Source organism: Setaria italica, chromosome VII, assembly GCF_000263155.2.
Source record: "Setaria italica strain Yugu1 chromosome VII, Setaria_italica_v2.0, whole genome shotgun sequence".
Taxonomy (NCBI): Eukaryota; Viridiplantae; Streptophyta; class Magnoliopsida; order Poales; family Poaceae; genus Setaria; species Setaria italica.
Window position 1 is genome coordinate 31580953 of NC_028456.1, and position 19811 is coordinate 31600763.

The 19811-nt window shown below is 45.4% G+C and overlaps 1 protein-coding gene across 9 annotated transcripts; it reads right to left on the bottom strand.

The window, feature by feature from the left end:
• Positions 1 to 11417: 11417 nt before the first annotated feature.
• Positions 11418 to 18970, bottom strand: LOC101773439. 9 transcript variants are annotated; one of them, XM_022828706.1, is made up of 6 exons: positions 18439 to 18968; positions 17317 to 17677; positions 14484 to 14590; positions 12390 to 13238; positions 12143 to 12298; positions 11418 to 12042 (listed from the first exon to the last, which is right to left on the bottom strand). In XM_022828706.1, exons 3-6 carry the CDS (start codon positions 14571 to 14573, stop codon positions 11638 to 11640), a joined length of 1500 nt encoding a protein of 499 aa, XP_022684441.1. In that variant the 5' UTR covers positions 14574 to 14590; positions 17317 to 17677; positions 18439 to 18968; the 3' UTR covers positions 11418 to 11637. The 9 variants fall into 9 exon arrangements, with proteins under 9 accessions (XP_022684441.1, XP_004977043.1, XP_022684440.1 ...); XM_004976986.4 differs by having other exon boundaries at positions 17317 to 17680; XM_022828705.1 differs by lacking the exon at positions 18439 to 18968 and adding an exon at positions 17908 to 18305 and having other exon boundaries at positions 17317 to 17680.
• Between the last annotated feature and the right edge of the window lie 841 nt (positions 18971 to 19811).

Consider the following 19811-nt stretch of genomic DNA (forward strand, 5'->3'; position numbering starts at 1 on the left):
AGAGTAGACCATCACCATCTAAAACCCCCGTCTCCATATCAGCCCAGGCCGCCATCAGTGAAGCTGCAACATGCATGCTAATCTATGATTGGAAAAGGCATTGATATGCAGAGGAAAGCGAGAACCAGCATGATGGGTGGTGAGGTTGACCTCGGAGTTAGCGCCGCCACCCGCCGTTGAACCTGGAACAGGATACTGCACATGAACAGCTAGCCTCGATCGCTTTCCTCTGATCATTAAACGAGGCTGAATCAAGAAGCAACATGCAGGTGGTGAGGGAGAAGAAGAAGCCCATTCCTAGCTAATGACACATCGCTGTCACGCACATCATTCTCGGGAGAAAGTTGCCGGCCGGGTACACCCAGGAAAACGAGGCGCATGCATGCTTTGCTTTGCTTCTTCCGTAGTTCCATGCGAAATACAGTAGCATAATTTTACAGGTCGATCTCAGTGCAATCACAACTAGTAGTTGATCGATCTTGCATCTGCATGCGTGCATGGGCTAGCTGGTCCTGGCATCGGAGCGAGATCGATCAGTCGGGGTAAGCTAGCTGCTTTGTTGTTGTACTACCAGCAAGCAACGCCTGCAGCGAGTGTCACACACGCAATGGCACACCGATACAGCATGCAGTGTCGGGGGGCCGTCAAATCGGTCGGGCTTTTACTCCCCAGTAATCATGGTATAACAAAGAGGAAGAGGCCCCCTGACTGACTTTCCGGTGAAATTAGGCCAGGGAGTGAGTGAGCCAGGCATGCATGGGGATTATTAACGCATGCATGCGTATGTGTATGGATGTACGCCTGCTATCTGTGTGCATACGGCGTGGGATTAAGTGAAAAGAGATCGTGGCAATCCCGATAAAGCGGTGAAATGCCAAAAGCCCGGAAAAGGGAAAAGCTAAAACGAGCGAGCAGCAGCGTCAAGCCGGCGGGCTGACGTGCAAGACGTACGGTGTGTGGTCTGCGGCGTGCCGCGCGAGTGGAGAGGGGACGCGCCGTGGTGGGGATGACGTGCGCGCGAGCAAAGCGTGCTCTTCTGTCTTCTCTGCATCCCCTCCTTCCATCCGAATGCCACTCTCAATCTCTACGGCGACGTGATCTCCTCCATCAATATAATCGCTCGCTAGCAGCCACCGTCTCAAGCAATGCCCAGCAGCAGGAAGATGGTTCAGTGGGGACTGTCCCCAAAGTTTCTCCCACACCAGATGGCCGACGCGTGGGAAAGGCTCTCAGCGATTCAGCTCGGCTCCCTCCAAGGCTAACGTGCAGCTTGGCTCCCTCGTCTCCTGATCATTTGATGGCGATTTGCAGCAGATGATCCAAGAGGGGAGACCAATTCAAGACGACTGGTTTTGATCCAGGGGGCGGCCCGCCAACAAAAATTCACGCACGCACGGAGCACGGTTCGACTTTTCCCTTTTTGTTTGCGTGTGATTTTCATTGTTGCCGTTTGTTTATGTACTTTTTGTACCCTGCGAAGAAAATGCTATCACTGTCGTCGATGGCCTGTGTTGTTTACAGGCAAGGCATGCTGCTCGGAATGGCAAAAAGTGATGTGCTGCATGGGAAAGGAAATGAATGCTACTCCAGTTTAATTCCTGTAAGGCTATATGTGGATGTTTTTAATGCATATGTACATTGACATCGCAGGCTCTTCTTTTTTGCAGTTACGTGTGTGGTGGATGACAACAGATTCACAAAACAAGATTCTACTAACTGGAAACATGAACCAAATATGCATCTGACATGGGAGAAGTCTATCTTCAGCATAACATGAAGCGGCAGATAACATTATGCCACAAGGAAAGGGTCCCCTGCTGAAGTAAAGGAGCTGCTTAGGAACTAGATTACTCCTATGTCTCTGTTCCAAAATGCACCAGCAAACATCGGTGTCCATACTTCTGAAATATGTGGACTGAAAATGATTCTCGCTGAAAGAAGATTCATGTTACCAAATCAATGTTCAATGTTTACTGAATGCGCTGCAATTTTGATAAATGGCAGATACTCATTCAGAGCAGCAGATGTAGATATAAATGATCATGCAGTACAGAGCAGCAGCTGGGATTCTCTTCCTTTCCATCTTCTCTCCTCCCTGCAGTAGAGTCAGATAATGTTCATAGGATTATATTCATTTTGCAGAAGCATAACTGTGTTACAAAAACGAGTGCAGATGAAAGAAAATGCAGGGCAAGTTGAAGCAGTGAAGATGCTTACAGTGATTGTTTCTTCAGAAACCGAGACTTGAGGTGTTCTTTTGTCAAATGCTTACTTTGTGTGGTGGCATTCAGAATTTCAGATCATGCCGTCCATTTGTGTACCACTTGAGCAGAGGCTTGGAATCCTGTTCTGATACATTCTTGCAGAAGCTTTCTGGAGATCGCTATGCACTCTGACTGGCCGGCCAAGCTATATGGGCAGCTGGTCAGCGAGATCCATGAGCAGGCTCAGTTGTGGTGCAACGCTGGCGCCAAGCATTTGTCTCTCCTTGGCTGGCCGGCGGCAGTAGGCCTGCTAGCTACTTCATTTCTCTTTTCATCCTTTCCTGGTGGTTGTTGTGTGTTTTCTCTAAGTACAACATTTAGATAAGTTGATCCGTGTGCGTGCGCCCGGTCGGCCCGCGTTGTAACTAAACTTTCTATTTCCTTCTTAATACAAAGATACACAGCTCTCCTGTGTATCCTCGAAAAAAAAAGCTATGCACTCTGACATAGGAATGCTACGCTATGCAGTCTGACAGAGGAATGCTATGTTCACTGCCAGGTGAAGAATCTCTACTTTCTGATCTACATAGGCATGGAGTACCGCACAACTACACAAGCATGCCAGGTTCAGGCCAATCTCAGCTTGTGGAGCAAAAGAAATATCGGCAGTTTTTTGGCAGCACAAATTTGATCTCACAGTGTTCAGAAAAAGAATAACGTGATACATGCGAACGTGCCAGATGTCTCAAAGTTGGTACGGACATAAAGCTATTCATAGCCAAGCAGGAAACCTTCCCTATCAAAGAGATTCTAACTGCCAATCCAGGAAAAGTTTGAGCAACGATAATGGTTGGACATACTACCAGAAACATGCATATTGTTGGAGATGCAAAGAAGCACAATGGTTGGTTAAGTATCTGAACCCACAAATATGTCGCATGGGCATGACAGCTTTTTGTTGCAACACTCTTATCCTGAGTCGTTTCAGATGTTCAGTTGTGGATTCATTCTGAAAGTGGAGAGTTGCGCGATCAGGCCAGCTTCGAGATAGCCCCAACATGTGCAACGAAGTAAATACGAACTGGTATACTGTAGAGGCAGCGAACAAGAAATTTCACTATATTCAGAAACCCAATAGCCTGATGTGCCTGTGATACATCAGCACTCAGGACAATAAGCAGATTTGTCAAAGTTGATTCTATCAGGATATGCTTGTGGTGGAAATGTAACTGATACTTACCCATGGTAATAGGGTGCAAAGATAAATCTGTAAGTACTTCAGATTGATGAACTTGTCAGCTGCCATAGGTGTATTAACCCTCTGCATAAAGATACCGTGTTAATTATATTCCAGGGCATGACTACTGTTACATCATAACAATGGTCCAGTGAGAGTGAAGGCATAAGATTCTGTAAAACATGGCATCTAGGTGTATATTTCTACTCGATTCATGGAATAGCACAAAATCTCACTTCATTTAGCTATTGTGGATGCAAATTTGTAGCCCTGAATGTCGCCGCAATAAACACCATGTAAGTTCACTACACTAACAGGCCACAGCTTAAGAGAAATGATTTCTTTCATGCCTAAAACAAGGCATGAAACAAAGGTGGAGATGACCAGCAGGCAGCACTGCAGCAGCGATTCTAGCACAGAATACAATACTGACCAACAAGGCATGTAGATTGGCGTGCATTCAGTGGAAGAGAAGAACAGCACAGTATGTCAAATCTAAAACAAATGCAGTAACAGCAGGTGCAGAAGCAATGGAACTGGAAGAGCAACAGAATCTTCAGACATCAGAATTTCCATTCGAATCTAAAACAGAGGGCAATATCAGCAGGCAGGTGAGGCTATTGAGAAACCAAACACAAAACAAGGAGCAAGATTCAGATATACCTGCGGAGGGTTAGTATTAATAATTTTGAAGTCTCCGAGCAGTACTGAAACAATCCTCTGAGAAGGGGGTTCACAAACCAAATTCAAATCATGCAGGGAGGAGATCACAATGCATGCAATCGCAGAGAAATCAGATACAGAACCAAGGGGAAAAGAGGTAAGTCAATTCACCAGATTATGATTTCACAGAAGATCAGGCACAAATTCAATTCCACCGTTGCATTAACATCTATGGGACATCATTTGACCACAGTAGGACACGTTTGACACCTGGGAACATCCTCTCCCTGCATTACCTTTTGTTCTCTTCTAGAAGTATTGACAGACAAAAACACCTCTCTACATCATTATGGTAACTATTCTCAACCCAACACAACCCTTTCTAAGCGAAGTATCAACAGGTCTAAGACCACAACCCTTACCAAGCATGTAATCCCCCACCCCCTCAACAGAACAGCCCCTACTCCTCTAGTTTATGTCGATGTCGAGATGTGTCTCCTGATTGTAGGTGTCCCTAGCTCTAGGCCGATTGGTAAGTGCCAGAGGATGAGGGAGATAAGAGAGGGAGGGGAAGAGAGCAGGATCAGCACAGCCGGCTGCTGGCGGCAGCACATCTGGAGCGCGCAGTCCGAGCACCGTCGCCCACCGCCCTGCTGCGGCAGTGCGGCCCACTCCTTAACCACGTAGTTATGCGCTCTTGCGCTGCGAACCAACAATGACGGCACGGTGGACCTGCCCATCGCCGGGAAGGACAGGGGCATGGGATACGCGGTCGTCGTTGAGGTCCCGGACCGCGGACGGGAGAGCGGGCTGGTAGTCCGGCCTGCAAACTCCGGCGAGGGCGTCCCGAATCCCGACGGTGGCGGCGCCTGCGTCAGAAGACGCACTCGTGGCTGCGACGGGTAAACTTCGTAGGCCACTTAAGGAAATGATACCAAATCAAGTCTCCACTCTTTTCATGCGTTATTAATGTATATAAACACCTAGGTAGTTAAAATTACCACTTCTGTTGTGATTCGCGGGAAAAAAAATACCTGTTTTTTCACTTCTACATTCTCGGGTTTTCAAATAATTTATATAAGTCAAACCTCTATAACTTTTGATTAAATTTATAGAAAAATACGATAATTTCCACAATATTAAATAAATATATTATCAATACTTATCTTATGGTAAATTTAATAAAACTAAATTGATGTGTATGGTCGTTGATACTTATTTTCTACTAGCTTTGTAGAAATTGGACAAATTTGACTTGTTTTGAAACTAAAGTGAGTAATAATTTGGAACGGAGGGAGTAGTAGGTAAAAAATTCACAACAGGTCCAGTATGGTTTATTTAGAACCATGAGGTAAATCGCGAACTGTTCGGCTTGTGTGCATGTAGTGGGTCTACTTGTGCGCGCGCGTATGAGTCCATGTGTTGTGTTTCATAAAAAAAAACAGTAGTCAAGTTGAAGGTAATGTTTTGCCAAAATCTGAGATGTGTTATGACCATTCAATAGCATTATAGCAAATTAGCAGTCCTCGAAGATAGGGACAAAAAACACGCATGAATCCTGGACCAAACATTTATTGTTTCGAACCACGGTTTATGTTTCACTTTCTTCATAACTTTTATACAAGTATAAAAGAAAGAGATTGGTTGGAACCGTAGTGTTATGTTCGAATGTATGATGATGATCATTCCCTGTTTGAAAAGAAATTTTTGGAATTGGAGGAGCAGCAGCTAATAAAATCACAATCTAAATCCAATATGATTTATTAGAACTATTAGGTAAACCGAGAGCTGTTCGAGTCCCGATGTACTATAGCTAATTATTCTTTCCGACAAAGTTGCGTGTACGTGTGTTCCTGGTTGGGCGCAAGGTTGGCGGTCAAGGGATATTGCGCCGCGCATATACTCAGGCCTTGTTTGGGAGGAGGGGTTAAAATTTAGCCTTGGCCTAAACTTTAGCCCTCTCAAATATTGGGGCTAAAGTTTAGCCCTTGGGGCGTTTAGGTGAGGGGCTAAAGTTTAGCACTTGTGTTGACAAAAGACCTATTTACCTATGTTGGAGGAGTGAGAGGGAGGAGAGAGAGAGGGGCAAGGGGAGGAATTTTGGATAAGGGGACCACTTTTAGCCCCTTTAGTCCATTTTAGCACCTCTTGAGGGGCTAATGGATTATGGGGGGCTAAAATTTAGCCCCTCCATTTAGTCTAGGTGTTTGGGAGCACTAGTGGCTAAAAGTGACTAAAATGGAGGTGCTAAAATTTAGCACCTCTCTCCCAAACACCCCCTCAGTCTCAAGAAGAAAGAGCCGCAACCTGCGCGAGGCTTTGGATAATAGAAACTGGATCAAGGACATTAATATACGACACGGCAGTATTTCGGCGCAACACCTTCACGAATTCGTCGTTCTTTGGAGAGAGGTCCAGTGAGTTTCATTGCGATCCGGGACATGAAAGTTTCACCCGGATAGCATCTACTCTACTAAATTTGCTTACAATGCCCAATTCATTGGCTGTGCGTCAACAAACTTTGACAGGTTAATCTAGAAGGTGTGGGCACCAAGAGGCTGCAAGCTTTTTTCTTGGCTGGCGATGCAAAACCGCCTTTGGACGGCGGATAGGCTTCAGGAGGGGGGTTGGCCAAACCAAACTAACTGCCCACTGTGCCGCAATACTCAGGAGACTGCCCTGCACTTGCTCGTCGGCTGTAGGCTGCTGTGGCGGATTGGCTAGCCATCCCAGCAATTCATCCTAGGGAGTGGGATCACAAGGACTCCGTGCATCAATGGTGGATAGTCGTGGCATCAAAAAGCTGCGGCTCGAGGAAAGGTTTGTGTTTTCTCATCACGCTCACTTCAGGGACAATTCAGAGAGAGCGGAATGCACGGATCTTCAATCACACGGAAGCTACTAGCATCATACTTCTCGCAAAGCTCAAGGATGAGGCCTCGATGTGGAGCAGGACAGGCGCCAAGCACCCCACCAGCTTGCTGTCCCATTTTTGACAGTAACAGTTCATAGATAGTGTGCAATTACCTGTTTTTAGCACCTTTCGGTGCTTTGCACTCTTCGTTCTGGAACTCCTTCTTTTTAATATAATCGGCAGCTCTCCTGGTTCGTTTCAAAAAATCGTGGGTATGCTTGCGCGTGCACATACGAGTGTATTGTGTTTCAAAAAAGAAACATTAATCAAATTGAAGATGGTTTTTGTCAACATCTTAGATGTGTTGTCAGCACTTATAAGCAATTCTAGAAGTTCAGGACAAAAACATGCATAAATCTAAACCAAACGTTTATTATTTCGAACCACAGTGTATGTTTCAGATTGGTCGAAACTGGTGTTATACTCTGAAATGTACGATGGACAACCCCAGTTTGAAAAGAAACGGCAATGCTATTTGCAAATGAATATGGATCTTTTTTTTTTGAAAGATCAAGTCCTGGACATTATGCATGACACAGAACATTATTAACAAATAAAAACTGTGGCAGTTATTTAACTGATTTTCATGTTAAGTAGAGTATTACTCCCCCTCCAAATTATAGGTCGTTTTGGCTTTTCTAGGAACTAAAAAAACTAAAATGACCTACAATTTGGAACGGAGGGAGTAAAAACTAAAAAGAATCCTTTGGGGAGATAAAAGGGATAAATTACAAATGCCGCCATATATGTGCACATGTTTAACCGATTTGAAATATATTCATTAATTTAGCCCAGCGGTTTTATTGAAGTCAGATACTCTATGGAGTATAGTATAGACACTTTTAGGGATTCCACTAAAACAATCACTAATGAGAACTTTGATGTTGTTCACCGAGTTTGCTATTTTTTTTGAAAAGAAAACATCGAAATATGATGAATAAGTCTAATCCAATCACTTCAGAAAGATTGACTCGGCTAACTTAGACTCTGGTGGATCCGTAAGTATGGGCTCCAGTTAAGCTTTGTGCGAACTAGGTAGTTTTTAGAATGCCGAGCTGGCATTTGCAACGAAACGACATATGGGGTGATCTTTGTATTTCTTTTCAAAAGAAATGAGAACCAATTTGAATTTACAGAGATGCGCATGTTTATGGCTCTTAAGTTTGTGCGAGGTGTCCAAGTGGAGGCAGAGCCTAAAAATCCAGGGAAATGGACGGCGTAGCTGATTGGCATCCGCACTTCGGCAGCCGCCGTCGGTCCGTCGCCGTAGGTGATCCCGGAGGTGCCACTTCTTGAGCCTGTCCAGATTTATAGGATGGCAACGGGGAACGGGGTCACGGACCAAGGCGACTCTGTATCCAGGGAGCCAGCAAGTCTCCTGTCGATCCTGTTGCTGACTTGCTGTATCTCAGTATCTGTATCTGCACGGGGGTATGCCTACTTCTCGGAGGGATAACTCGGTCTGGAGTGGCGGCCCAAGGCTGGCCCACATTGGGTCATTTTTTATGAGGAAGTGGAAGAGAAAGAAGTTGGGAGGATTACTTCGGGGTGTTTGGTTACTTTTGCTTATTTTTAGTACCCGTCACATCGGAATGTTTAGAGAGGACGATGACGAAGAGAGACGTGACTGGCTTGTCCGGCGGCGATCCTCGGATCCCGAGTGTATCAAGTTTGCTATCGTGACACAGAGACATTTCTACTCGTATTTGGAGTGACGCATTTGTCAGATTGGAGGGCAAAGACGACACAAATTGTTGAGTTCGTGACAAATTTGGATCAGAGCTGGTTCGTTTTTATTTAATACTAAGAGCTGGTTCGTTTCAGAGTGCGGCGGCGATCAAGCGGTTCTTCCTCAACTCCGGCAGCTTTCTCTCGTGATCCTGCCGACGATTCCCGACTAACTCTGCGGTCGCGGTACAACTTCCTTGAAGCGGCTCGTGATCCTGGCGCATATTCGTTCCTTTTATACAACTTCCTTACAAGTATGAGATCAACTGGCTTGCTAAAACAACTGGCTATAACGGATTTCACATCTTTCTCCTCTGCGAAGCATGAGCCATCCCGAAATTACAACGTGTCAGAAGGGGCTATGGCGCCCATGCAGCGAGGAGGCCGGGGGAGCTAAGCCAGCCCACGCACCGGAGATATGAGGACGACGACTGCAGCCGCCGGCCGGCACCAGGACTACCATTCATTTTTCTTCTAACCATTGCTTGCTGAATAACGCTGAATAGAATAGGACAGGCAGAAACGCAACATTGCAGAGATGCAATGGCAACAATATAGCATTAATATCTCTATCAATTCAACAATATTGCACAATCCGGCAAGAAGCTTCACGTGCTGAGGACTGACTGCGGTGGCGAGTTCAACTCAGTTGAATTCGGCCTCTACTGCACGGAATACGGGGTCCAACGCCATCTCACCGCGCCCTACTCTCCGCAACAGAATGGGGTGGTGGAGAGGCGGAACCAAACCATCATAGGGATGGCGCGGAGCATGCTCAAGGCGAAGAAGATGCCAGCGGCGTTCTGGGGAGAGGTGGTGAGTACGGCGGTGTTCATCCTGAATTGTTCGTCGATGAAGAGCCTAAAGGGGAAGACGCCGTTTGAAGCGTGGCACGGACGCAAGCCGGATGTGTCTTTCCTTCAGACCTTCGGCTGCGTCGGCCCTGTGAAGGAGACAAGGCCCGGGCTAAAGAAGCTGGACGATAGGAGCAAGCCCATGGTGTTCCTGGGCTATGAGCCGGGTAGTAAGGCGTACAGGCTATTTGATCTGCAATATCGGCGAGTAGTGGTGTCACGCAATGTGATCTTCAACGAAGGAGCCAGCTGGGACTGTGAGTCCGGCGGTGATGGGGGAGAAGTGGGCGGCGGCGGCAGCCACTTCACCATCGAGCTAGAAGAGCACCGCGCCGGAGAAGAAGACGGAGCAGCGGAGGAAGAAGAGCAAGGAGGAGCGTCCCCTGTTCCGGGAGCAGGGGAAGAAGCAGGTGGAGGAGATAGGCAGGCGGGAGGAGACGGCACACTGGCTACACCGGCCGAGGGGGTGCAGTACGTCACGCCGCCGCCTGTGATCTCGCCGCACCTCGACGCCAGCTATGATGGCGAACCCCTCCGATTCTGGTCACTGGAAGATTACATCGGCGGCACGGAAGCTCTAGGTTTGGCGGTGCGCGAGCTGGGAGAACATCAGCTGCACCTGGGCAACGCAGAAGAGCCACCCACGTTCAAGGAGGCAGAACAAGACCGACGGTGGCGGCGGGCGATGACTGAGGAGATGGCCTTCATCGAGGAGAACCAGACTTGGACACTCGTTGATCCGCCGGCAAATTGCCGGCCGATTGAACTGAAATGGGTGTTCAAGGTCAAGCACGACGAGCAAGGCAATGTCGTGAGGCACAAGGCACGGCTGGTGGCCAAAGGATTCGTGCAGCGCAAGGGAATCGACTTCGAGGAAGTGTTTGCCCCGGTGGCGCGCATGGAATCCGCGCGCCTGTTGTTGGCTCTGGTGGCGACGCGGAAATGGGAGGTCCATCACATGGACGTGAAATCTGTGTTCCTCAACGGCGAGGTACCGCGGGCCTGGAACATCAAGCTGGACAGGCTCCGCAGGCCGGGAACATCAAGCTGGACGAATGAGCCATTTCTGTCAAGTTCTGCACAAGATGGGCTCACTTAAGCAGCAAATGGGCATGGTGGATTGATCTGAGTTCAATAGCTGCCCAACGAGCTGCAATTGAATGAGAAGCTCTAAATGATTCTCTCAAAATTCTGGCTGTAAACATATATAGCTAATGTTTCTATTAGGGTGCAATGTTTTGTAAATTATTGTACAGTAGTCGAACCAATGTTATCGCTCATATATATATGCCCGGTCAATATAGGTTATATTATGTACTACCATGTGGTAGATCCAAGGGCATTTGATTAAACAAATTAAGCACCATTTTTTACAGTAAGTGGATTACGCCATTGTGGTACATGGTAAAATGGTAATTACATGATCTTTATTTGGTATGCACTACTAATGCACATTTCCTAATTCTTCACAAGTATGGATCATGCAAGCACATTGCTCAGTGTATTTACCTAAATAAGCAGTATTGTAACTATTTCATAGTAATTTGGTCACAGCATTATAGTACCAGGTCCTTAGACGTGATTACTGTCAAACTGTGGTAAGTTGGTAACTCGTCTTCCTAACTTTCATTGTATATTGGTCCCAAATTATACTAACCAGGTCCTTGTAATTACTTGCCGCCTAACTGTTGTAACTCCCGGCGTTGATTACGCCCGGCTCCCGGCGTTGATTAGGGGACATGCTCACGCCTGGAAGCCAGAATCCCAGACGCACCGCGCGGGTTGGATCGATATCACGCTGGGTACGTGCGGTTGGATCACGTGGACACAAAATAACTTATTCTATAGCTGGCTACAAAGTATCCTTTCCCTAAACAATTAAAAGTTATGACAACCTATGCAATGATGCATAGTTATTTATTGGACTCGACCCTCACACACATGCAGCCAAAGAAAGCACTCAGATTAGCCTAAAACTTAATAGTTATGGAAACTTAATAGTTATGCAACACTGCAGAATGGTCAAATATTGGAAAGTCAAGGTAACTTAACATCTATAGCATGGCACCGACTGCAAGGCTCCCAAACATTTAACTTAATTGCAGGAGGTACTCTTCCCACGATGAAGCTACTGACAGCCCTGAGTGCATTATGTGCTTCCAAGATCATATCCCTGGGAATGGAACGGCATTTACTTTTCTTTTGGAGAAAACACCTACGAACATCATCACCGATGAACCCAGCAAATATGGTGTCCACTGTAAGACTTTCAAGGGATGTTGCATTCTCGAGAATATGACAAGTTAGCTCAACCATGCTTTTTGCTGAGCAGAAGCCATTGATCTGCACCTTCCTGAGCCTATCATGTTTGTGCCCAAGAATCTGCCTCATAGGCGAGGCATTCCCGAAAACAGAATCATGCTTCATAACATCCTGATTTACCTGCGCAGGATCAAATTAAAGGTCCCTTAAATCTAACCACAGATATTGCAAGATAAACACTTCTTTTCTGAATAGAATTGCAGGATGAAAAGCAACTTACACTCAAGATGAAAGTCTCCAAGGCAGGTGAAGCATCCAGAAACGAAACCAAAGACAAATAGTCATAGGATGGGGAAAATGCCTCATAACCAGCAAGATAAATCTGTAAGCACTTCAGATTGAGGAACTTGTCAGCTGCCATAGGTGTATTAACCCTCTGCATAAAGATATCATGTTAATTATATTCCAGGGCATGACAACTGTTACATCATAACAATGGTACGGTAACCTGAAGTTTCAGAGGATACCTCACTAAATGAAGTTAATTTAAGAGTTTCAAGAGTTGGCACAGTGGAAGGAAGCTTAGTAATAGCATAAGTGATAGAGTTGAAATTATTTGAAAGCCTAAAATCTAGGCTCTTCACTTGCGATGATTCTCCAAGTGTGAGGTGTCCTGGGTTACCGAAGAATTTAAAAGTGTGAAGGTTTGGAGCTTTGCTCTCAATCACTTGGAGCATGTTGCATTCAAACACACGAAGGAAGCTGAGCCGCTCCAGCCAGAATGGTATCTTCAGGGAGATTAGATCACTGCAAGAGATGAGTTCCAAATGCTCCAAAGCGAAAGAATTGGAGAAAAGATTCCCCAACTCATCCCCTGTGATACACACTTCATATAGATGCACCTTTGTCAGACTTCTCAAGCAATCAAATCCAACCGGGGGACGGAAGGCACAGTTGGTGAGGCGGAGATGTCGAATTGAGTTTCCACACCCACCAAATAAAAGTGAGCACGGGAAGCTGTACTTTGTCTTGTAATTACTATGCAGAAAAATTGTGACTTCTTCAATCCCAGGTGCAATAGCAATCTGAAGCCAATGATTAAGACGACAAATGTCAATCTTGCAAGAATCAGGGATGTCAAGAATGAGTGTCTTCACACCAATGCCTGAGTGATTTTTTAGAATTTGGTCAACTCTCATGGTGAAACACCTTGCTACACCACCCTTTCCACATGCATTTCGTTTCACGCATAGTGTTTCCTTAGTGAAATTTAGATTGGGGTGGCATCTCCAAGAACGTAAAAACGTACGAGATACACAAGCAGAATGGGCAGCATCTCGCAGTGGCATTAGGGAATGTATATGGCACCAGATATCCTGCAAAAGAATGAAAAAAACTTCAACATTGGAACTGTAAAGGCAAATAATTTCTTCAGATTTTTTTAAAGCAATGGGATTTCGTGGAGTAAAATTCTATCACAGGTGATCTCTTCATGTTTGTACAAATGTGCAGTGATACGGAGGGCACGTTTGGATGGTTGCCAATCTTAGCCTTACCAAATTTTTGGTTAGCCCACACAATTTGGCAATTGTTTGGATCACTGCCAAAAATTGGCATGCCAACCTGCTTGACAATTTAAATACCTAGATTGACAATTTAAAACAGATGTGACTAGATTCACCATGTAAGGTACTTTCTAAAGAAATTATCGGTCAAAGCTTCATCTTACAAACCGTGTCAATGTCCTAAACGACATGTTGTATTTAAATCAGAGGGAATATTAATTCCAAAGTATCAATGAATATTTAAACAGCCTAGCAAGTTTTGACAGCTACAAAACAAGATACATGTTACAGGCCTTCTCAACTACACAGCAGACCAGTACAAGGATGTGCAGTTCAATAGGATATCTGTACTAGATGAATGAAGGATCGTAGTGAAATCAAACCTGTGCACGGAAATATAGAGACTTGTAGAAACTTGGTTGCAGCATAGCATTGAAACAATGTAGTAAAGTGTCTCACTTATGCTCTAGTTCGCAAGTGATCATCTTTCTTTTTATCCAAGCATACAGCCATGGTTAGTCCTACTTTCTACCAAGAGCAAGTGGAAGGTTTCATATTGAAATGAACCCAGGAATTCGGAATGGAGAACCACAAAGCAAAGCCCTGACACTTCGTCTTAAAGTGATATCATGAAACAAAAACTGCTAAAGTGCTACAAGCTAGCTTTTAACGACTCATGTCAATCTGCTAGCAACTAATGACTATCTTTTTAATGCTACAGAAGATGGTAACCAGGCTACAGAAGGATGTCATTTGGTTATGTGTTTCCATCTTTTCCACAGGGGAAAGTAAACCAAAGGTGCACAGGCTTCTGAAAGCTGAATATTTTAAATAAACACTTTTGTTATGGTTGCCGTGTATGTAACTAAACTCACCTAAGTATTGAGGAAGCTAGACTTTAGCCCTCAGTGTCACAATAATGAAGAAGTAAATACTAGATCTCTTTCACAAACTTTTATGTAGCTAGCATAGGTCCATCAATTTGATAAGTTCGAGAAAGCATACTGATGTTTTAGTTTTGATATAAGCTTTCCATAACCAACATTCATGCCGTACCTCAGGAAGGCCTGACCCTGAATATCTTGAAATTTTACCACCCTCAGAACGATCATCTTCTTGACAGAGCAAGTCCTTTTTCTTGGGCATTTCAGTAGAATTTTGATCTGCAGCATATCATGCATGTTACTGAGCAGATATAATATCAATATTAACAGAAGAAAACAACCAAGTCAATCATATAACATGTGCATAACAATGCAACCTTTTCTACTGTTCAACTTTTGCGAGAATACCAAATTATTTACTATGGAACTTATTACACCAAAGCATATAAAAGGCAACTTGTTTCAATTCAAGGAAAATGCTAGAATGGACCATGAAAACTTGCAATAAGCCCTCTGCAAAAATATTGCCATCTCCCCAAGCACATGATGGAGAGGCCTGCCAGCCAATGCGAGTCAATATCCTTTCCCAAGCATCTTCTCCCTGTGAAGGCTCACATGAATCTCAAAATCTCACACTAGCTGAACAAGGCTTCACAGCTAACTTGACAATGTAGCACAAGTCTCAAATCATGTCTTTTTACCTCTTGTCATGTCATGTTTATGGATACCACTAACCATGATAAATATTTCTTTTTTACCTCTTGAATTCTCCAAATTATTCTTGGACTCCATAAAAACGGATGGCTGGAGATGAATTAGGGCTGTTTGACCCTACTAAACAATTTTTGTGCGTGTGTGATTTGGCATCCACAACATTAAGATTCATGGTTGAATAAACATTGGACAGCCAGCTTAGATAAAATGGTTATGACAAAAAAAAAACTTATGCAACACTGCACAGTTAAATACTGGACGCTACCTAAACAATGAAGAGTACAACAGCGTATGCATTGCACACTTAAGTATTGGATAACCGCACATCTATAGCGTGACACCGGCTACAAGGCTCCCCAACATTCAACTTAACTGAAGAGGGGACTCTTCCCACGATGTATCTTTTGATAACGCCGAGTGCTTTATGTGCTTCCAAGATTAAATCCCTGCGTATGGTCCTGCATTCACCCGTTTTTTTTCAACACAGCACCTACTAGTGTTACCATCCTCCTTCGGATTATACATGGTGTCGACTGTAGGACTTCCAAGTGATATTGCAATCTCCCCAAATTACATGGAGGAGCTCATCAGTTACTGGAATTAAGATCTTTCCCTACCACTTTCGTCCTCCTACCTCTGAGGCTTACCTCGGATCCCACATCAACTAAACAACCCTGCTACCTTTACATGGTGGCAAATGGCACCTTCAGCCGCTTCTCAAATCATGTCATATTCACTAGAGTGTTTGAGTTGGTACTGTTGGTTCTTCTCAAACCATTATGTGCAATTATCATTACTTGCTCAGTAAATATTTTTACCTCTCAAAATCTCCAGCCAAAGTATTATTTCGTAATGAGCAAATCTACATTTGAACAAAAAATGAGTATGGTCGAACATTCTAAGGCTTGAAGCCCTGCTCCTATGAAACAGGAAAAAAGAGCAATCTTGGTCAATTTACGGTCAAACAAACACTCGGAAGACTGCCTGCAACAATCCAAATGTACCAGTTTGCTCCTTCATCAAAAAGGAGATATTTTTTTTGGGTTAATTGAATGTGTGCCATTATAACTTTTAAATTTTTGAGCCACACCACGACTGTTTGAGTTATAGAATGCAGGCCATTACAATTTTAAAGTTGTTTAAGATATGCCATTTTCTACGTCTTTAACATCATTGGGCCCACGTGCAGGTCACTGTATTTTCGTATGGACTAAAAAGCCCTGGTATAACACCTCCCTCAACCTCACTGACGCATCGGTCCCACACCTGTCATCCCCTTCCTCCCGATTCATCTTCTGGTCACCGGATCCAATCGAAAGAACAGAAGCAATCGATTCTTAGGAACCAAACTCGGATAAAAAACGAATCAATTTTCACTTGCAAAAGGATCCGTTCTTTGGTTCTCAGTTTGTTCGCAAAATATTGGGTACAGAGAGGATCGGAGGAAGGAGACCGTGGGCACGAGCTGGATCCGCGAGGGAGGAGCAGTGGGAGAGAGGCAGTGACCTCCGGGCCTCCGCAACGCCGCTACCGCAGCAAGTTTGGCGCAGTCGCGAGCGCTTGGTGGATCTGGGAGCTTGACGGTGCCACCGTCCTATAACTCAAATAGTAGTGGTATGGCTCAAAAACTTGAAAGTTATAATGGCACATATCCAATTAACCCTTTTTTTTTCTTCTTCAAAAAAGAACGTTAAGTAAACACCAAAACAAGCAGAGACCATAAAAAGTTAATCTTTTTTATGAAGAAACATAAAGGTAGCAATAGAGGCTCGTCCCATAGGGCCATGGACCAAAATTACGCAGAACAGGTAACATATGTCAATTGAGGTCATGAACACAAGCAAAGACGAATAACAGAGAGGTCGAGCGGACCAAGAGGTGGCTTACTGCGGGCTTGGATTCACCAGCAACGCCTCCGCTTCTGCTTGAGCATGACGCGATTTAGCGACAGCATCCCTATGGCACCTGGTATCGAGAGCACAAAGGCGGCGGGCAGTCGGGCGACCTCTCTCCTCCCTACCGTCTCTGCGTGCGCAAGAGTTCGCGTGGTCCACTGCTTGTATCTCCTCTAATCTATCTGTCCCGGTTTCGATTCGAAACCAAAACAGCTGAAGAGGGCGCAAGAGGAAGAAATCGAGTTGGCGTTGCTGGGGGCGGGGAGGGGAAGAGCGGGGCTCCCTTTTTTTTTTCGTTTGGGGAGAGAGATACGGGACAGAACGGGATCACGGGAGCAAGAGCAACTCAAAAGCTCCTTAAAATTGCCTAAAATCTTATTTAGAAAAAAAAATTACCTCCAACAACTCCCCTACTTCCGATAAAAAGCAGCGACTGGTCCTTTCCCGATCCCAGAATTTCCTTAGCGCTGGCTGATACCCCAGCGCGTGGCTCCTAGCGGTGCCGGCTCCCTACGGTTGCCGCTGCTCCGCACGCGGCGCCGCCCGCGCCCTACTGTTGATGCTACCTTTGCTCGCGGAGGCCCTGCATCTCCTCAACCTTGAACGGTGCCGACTCGCAGCCCCCGGCGAGTCCTGGTCGGCCGGCGGCGACGGCTTCGGGGAGCTCTCGCCGGAGTCTGGCATTAGAACAACTTCCACAGGGTGATCCTGATTGCGCGGCGTCTCTTCCCCCTCCTCCCATTTCTTCTCTTTTTACCTGCTGAAGGAAGAAGAAGAAAGAATCAGACAGGGAGAGAGCAGGCAGGCGTCGAGCTGAGCCCAATTACGATGATATGGCCTGTTTTGAAATATTGGCGTATGTTTTTCTTCAAAAAAAAATTTCCCCAAAACACACATCAATCCACAGTAGATCGCTAATAATTAGCTCATAATATTTCAAAACAGACCACCTCATCATAATTGAATCCATCTCACTGGGCTGCCCACCTTCTCCCCTCACGATCACCTCCCTCTCTCACGATCTACAGCGCCGCCACCGCCAGAAACTCTGGTCGCCCCCTCCCAGCGGCTCACTGAGGCTTTTGCCGCCCGACCCATCCCTACAATCTCCAACGTCAATTGGAGATAGGTAAAATGGAGCTGGGTTGGAGAAGGCCTGCTGAATACTGAATGAGAAAAAGAAACAATCTTGCGATCCACCAAAATAAGGCTAGCTATACGGTCAAACAAGCATTGGCCACACTGCTCAGACGAAACTAAATCAAACAGCCACTGGGCACCCCTTTTCAGATTATATAAAAAAAAACATCGACCACACTAAGCAAATGAACTACTGAACAGCTCGTGGAGTAGGGAAAAAAACTGTTTTTTATCTGGATCCTCAGGGATGCAAAGGAACTAATGGGGGTGGGGGGGGGGGGGGGGGGGGGGGGGGGAATTTTTTTTGTGAATAAAAACCAGCGCCAGTACAGAGCCGAGATTTGACTGTTCTAAAAAAAGAGTGGAGATTTGACTTACTACGGGCTTGCATTTGGCGACGACGGCGCTGTTGCTGCGTGTTCATGAGCAGATTGAACTTTAGAATCCCCATGGCGCGAGGACGCCTCGAATCGATCCGGGAATTCAAGGGCGGTCGCCAATGTTTCTCCGGCCTCTCTTCCTCAGTCGAGCTCTCTATTTAAGAGGGAACAAGGCGCGTCGGGAGAAAAGAAATCGCGTCGGAGCCGCCGGCCGGGGTCTTCCGCGAGAGGGAGAGATCCGACTGGAACCAGAGCTCTGGAACTGATGGAACGCGCCGTCGAAGTAGGAACGCAAATCCGGCAAATCCGGGAGTAAAGCTGCTGCGTGGGCTGAAATCGGAAGGCTACCTTTGCGGGCTTGGAGTACGGACTTTTCTACTCAAACTTCCGTTGTTTATGGGATTTTCTACTTTGGGCTGTTTGACAGACTATCACTTCCTACCAGGAGTCACGACCAGTGAACTGAAAGCAAGCTAACAGGACTATCTTTTTGACTACGGAGCGCTAAACTAAACTGATCTTAAAAGTTCAAATCAACTGGCACCCATACAGCATACTAACTACTAAGCTCTGGGAAACTGTGTTAACTAAGAAACAGAGAACAGAGAACAGGACATGTGTTGAAGTGTAATATATCACATAATCAAAATAATCCAGAGTGATGGCAACCTATCGCCTCGAAGAGAACAAAACATCAACATCGCAAGTTAGTGAACATGACCTAAACGATGAACAGTTTATGCTTCACTATATGCATCGTTGCATAGTTAAATTTTGGATAAATTATAGTGACTTGACATCTATAGCATGGCATCGGATACAAGGTGCCCGAACATTTAACTTGACCGTAGAGGGAACTCTTTCCACGATGTATCTTTCGATGACCTTGAGTGCTTTATGTGCTTCCACTATCATCTGTGTGCTTTTGGAAATGCATTTGCTAGTTTTCCGGCCAGAGCACCTAACGATGTCGTCAGCATCCTTCCCCTGACTAAATATGCTGTCCAGCGTAAGACTTTCAAGTGCTGTTGAATTCTCGAGAATATGACATGCTAGCTCAACCATGCTCTTTGCAGAGCAGAACCCGTTGATCTGCATCTTCTTGAGCCTGCCATGCTTGTGTTCAGGAATCTGCCTCAGATGTGACGAGGCATCCCCAAAAACCGATTCATGATGCATGTCATGCTGATCTACCTGCATAGCATCAGTATTAATTAATGTCACATGAAATTGAATGGTTCCACGATAGATATACTAAATATCTTTGCAAGATGAACTAGTACTCACGCTCAAGATGAAAGTCTCCAAGACAGGAGAAGCATCCAGAAACGAAACCAAGGACAGATAACCATAGGCTCGGAAAGTAGTCTC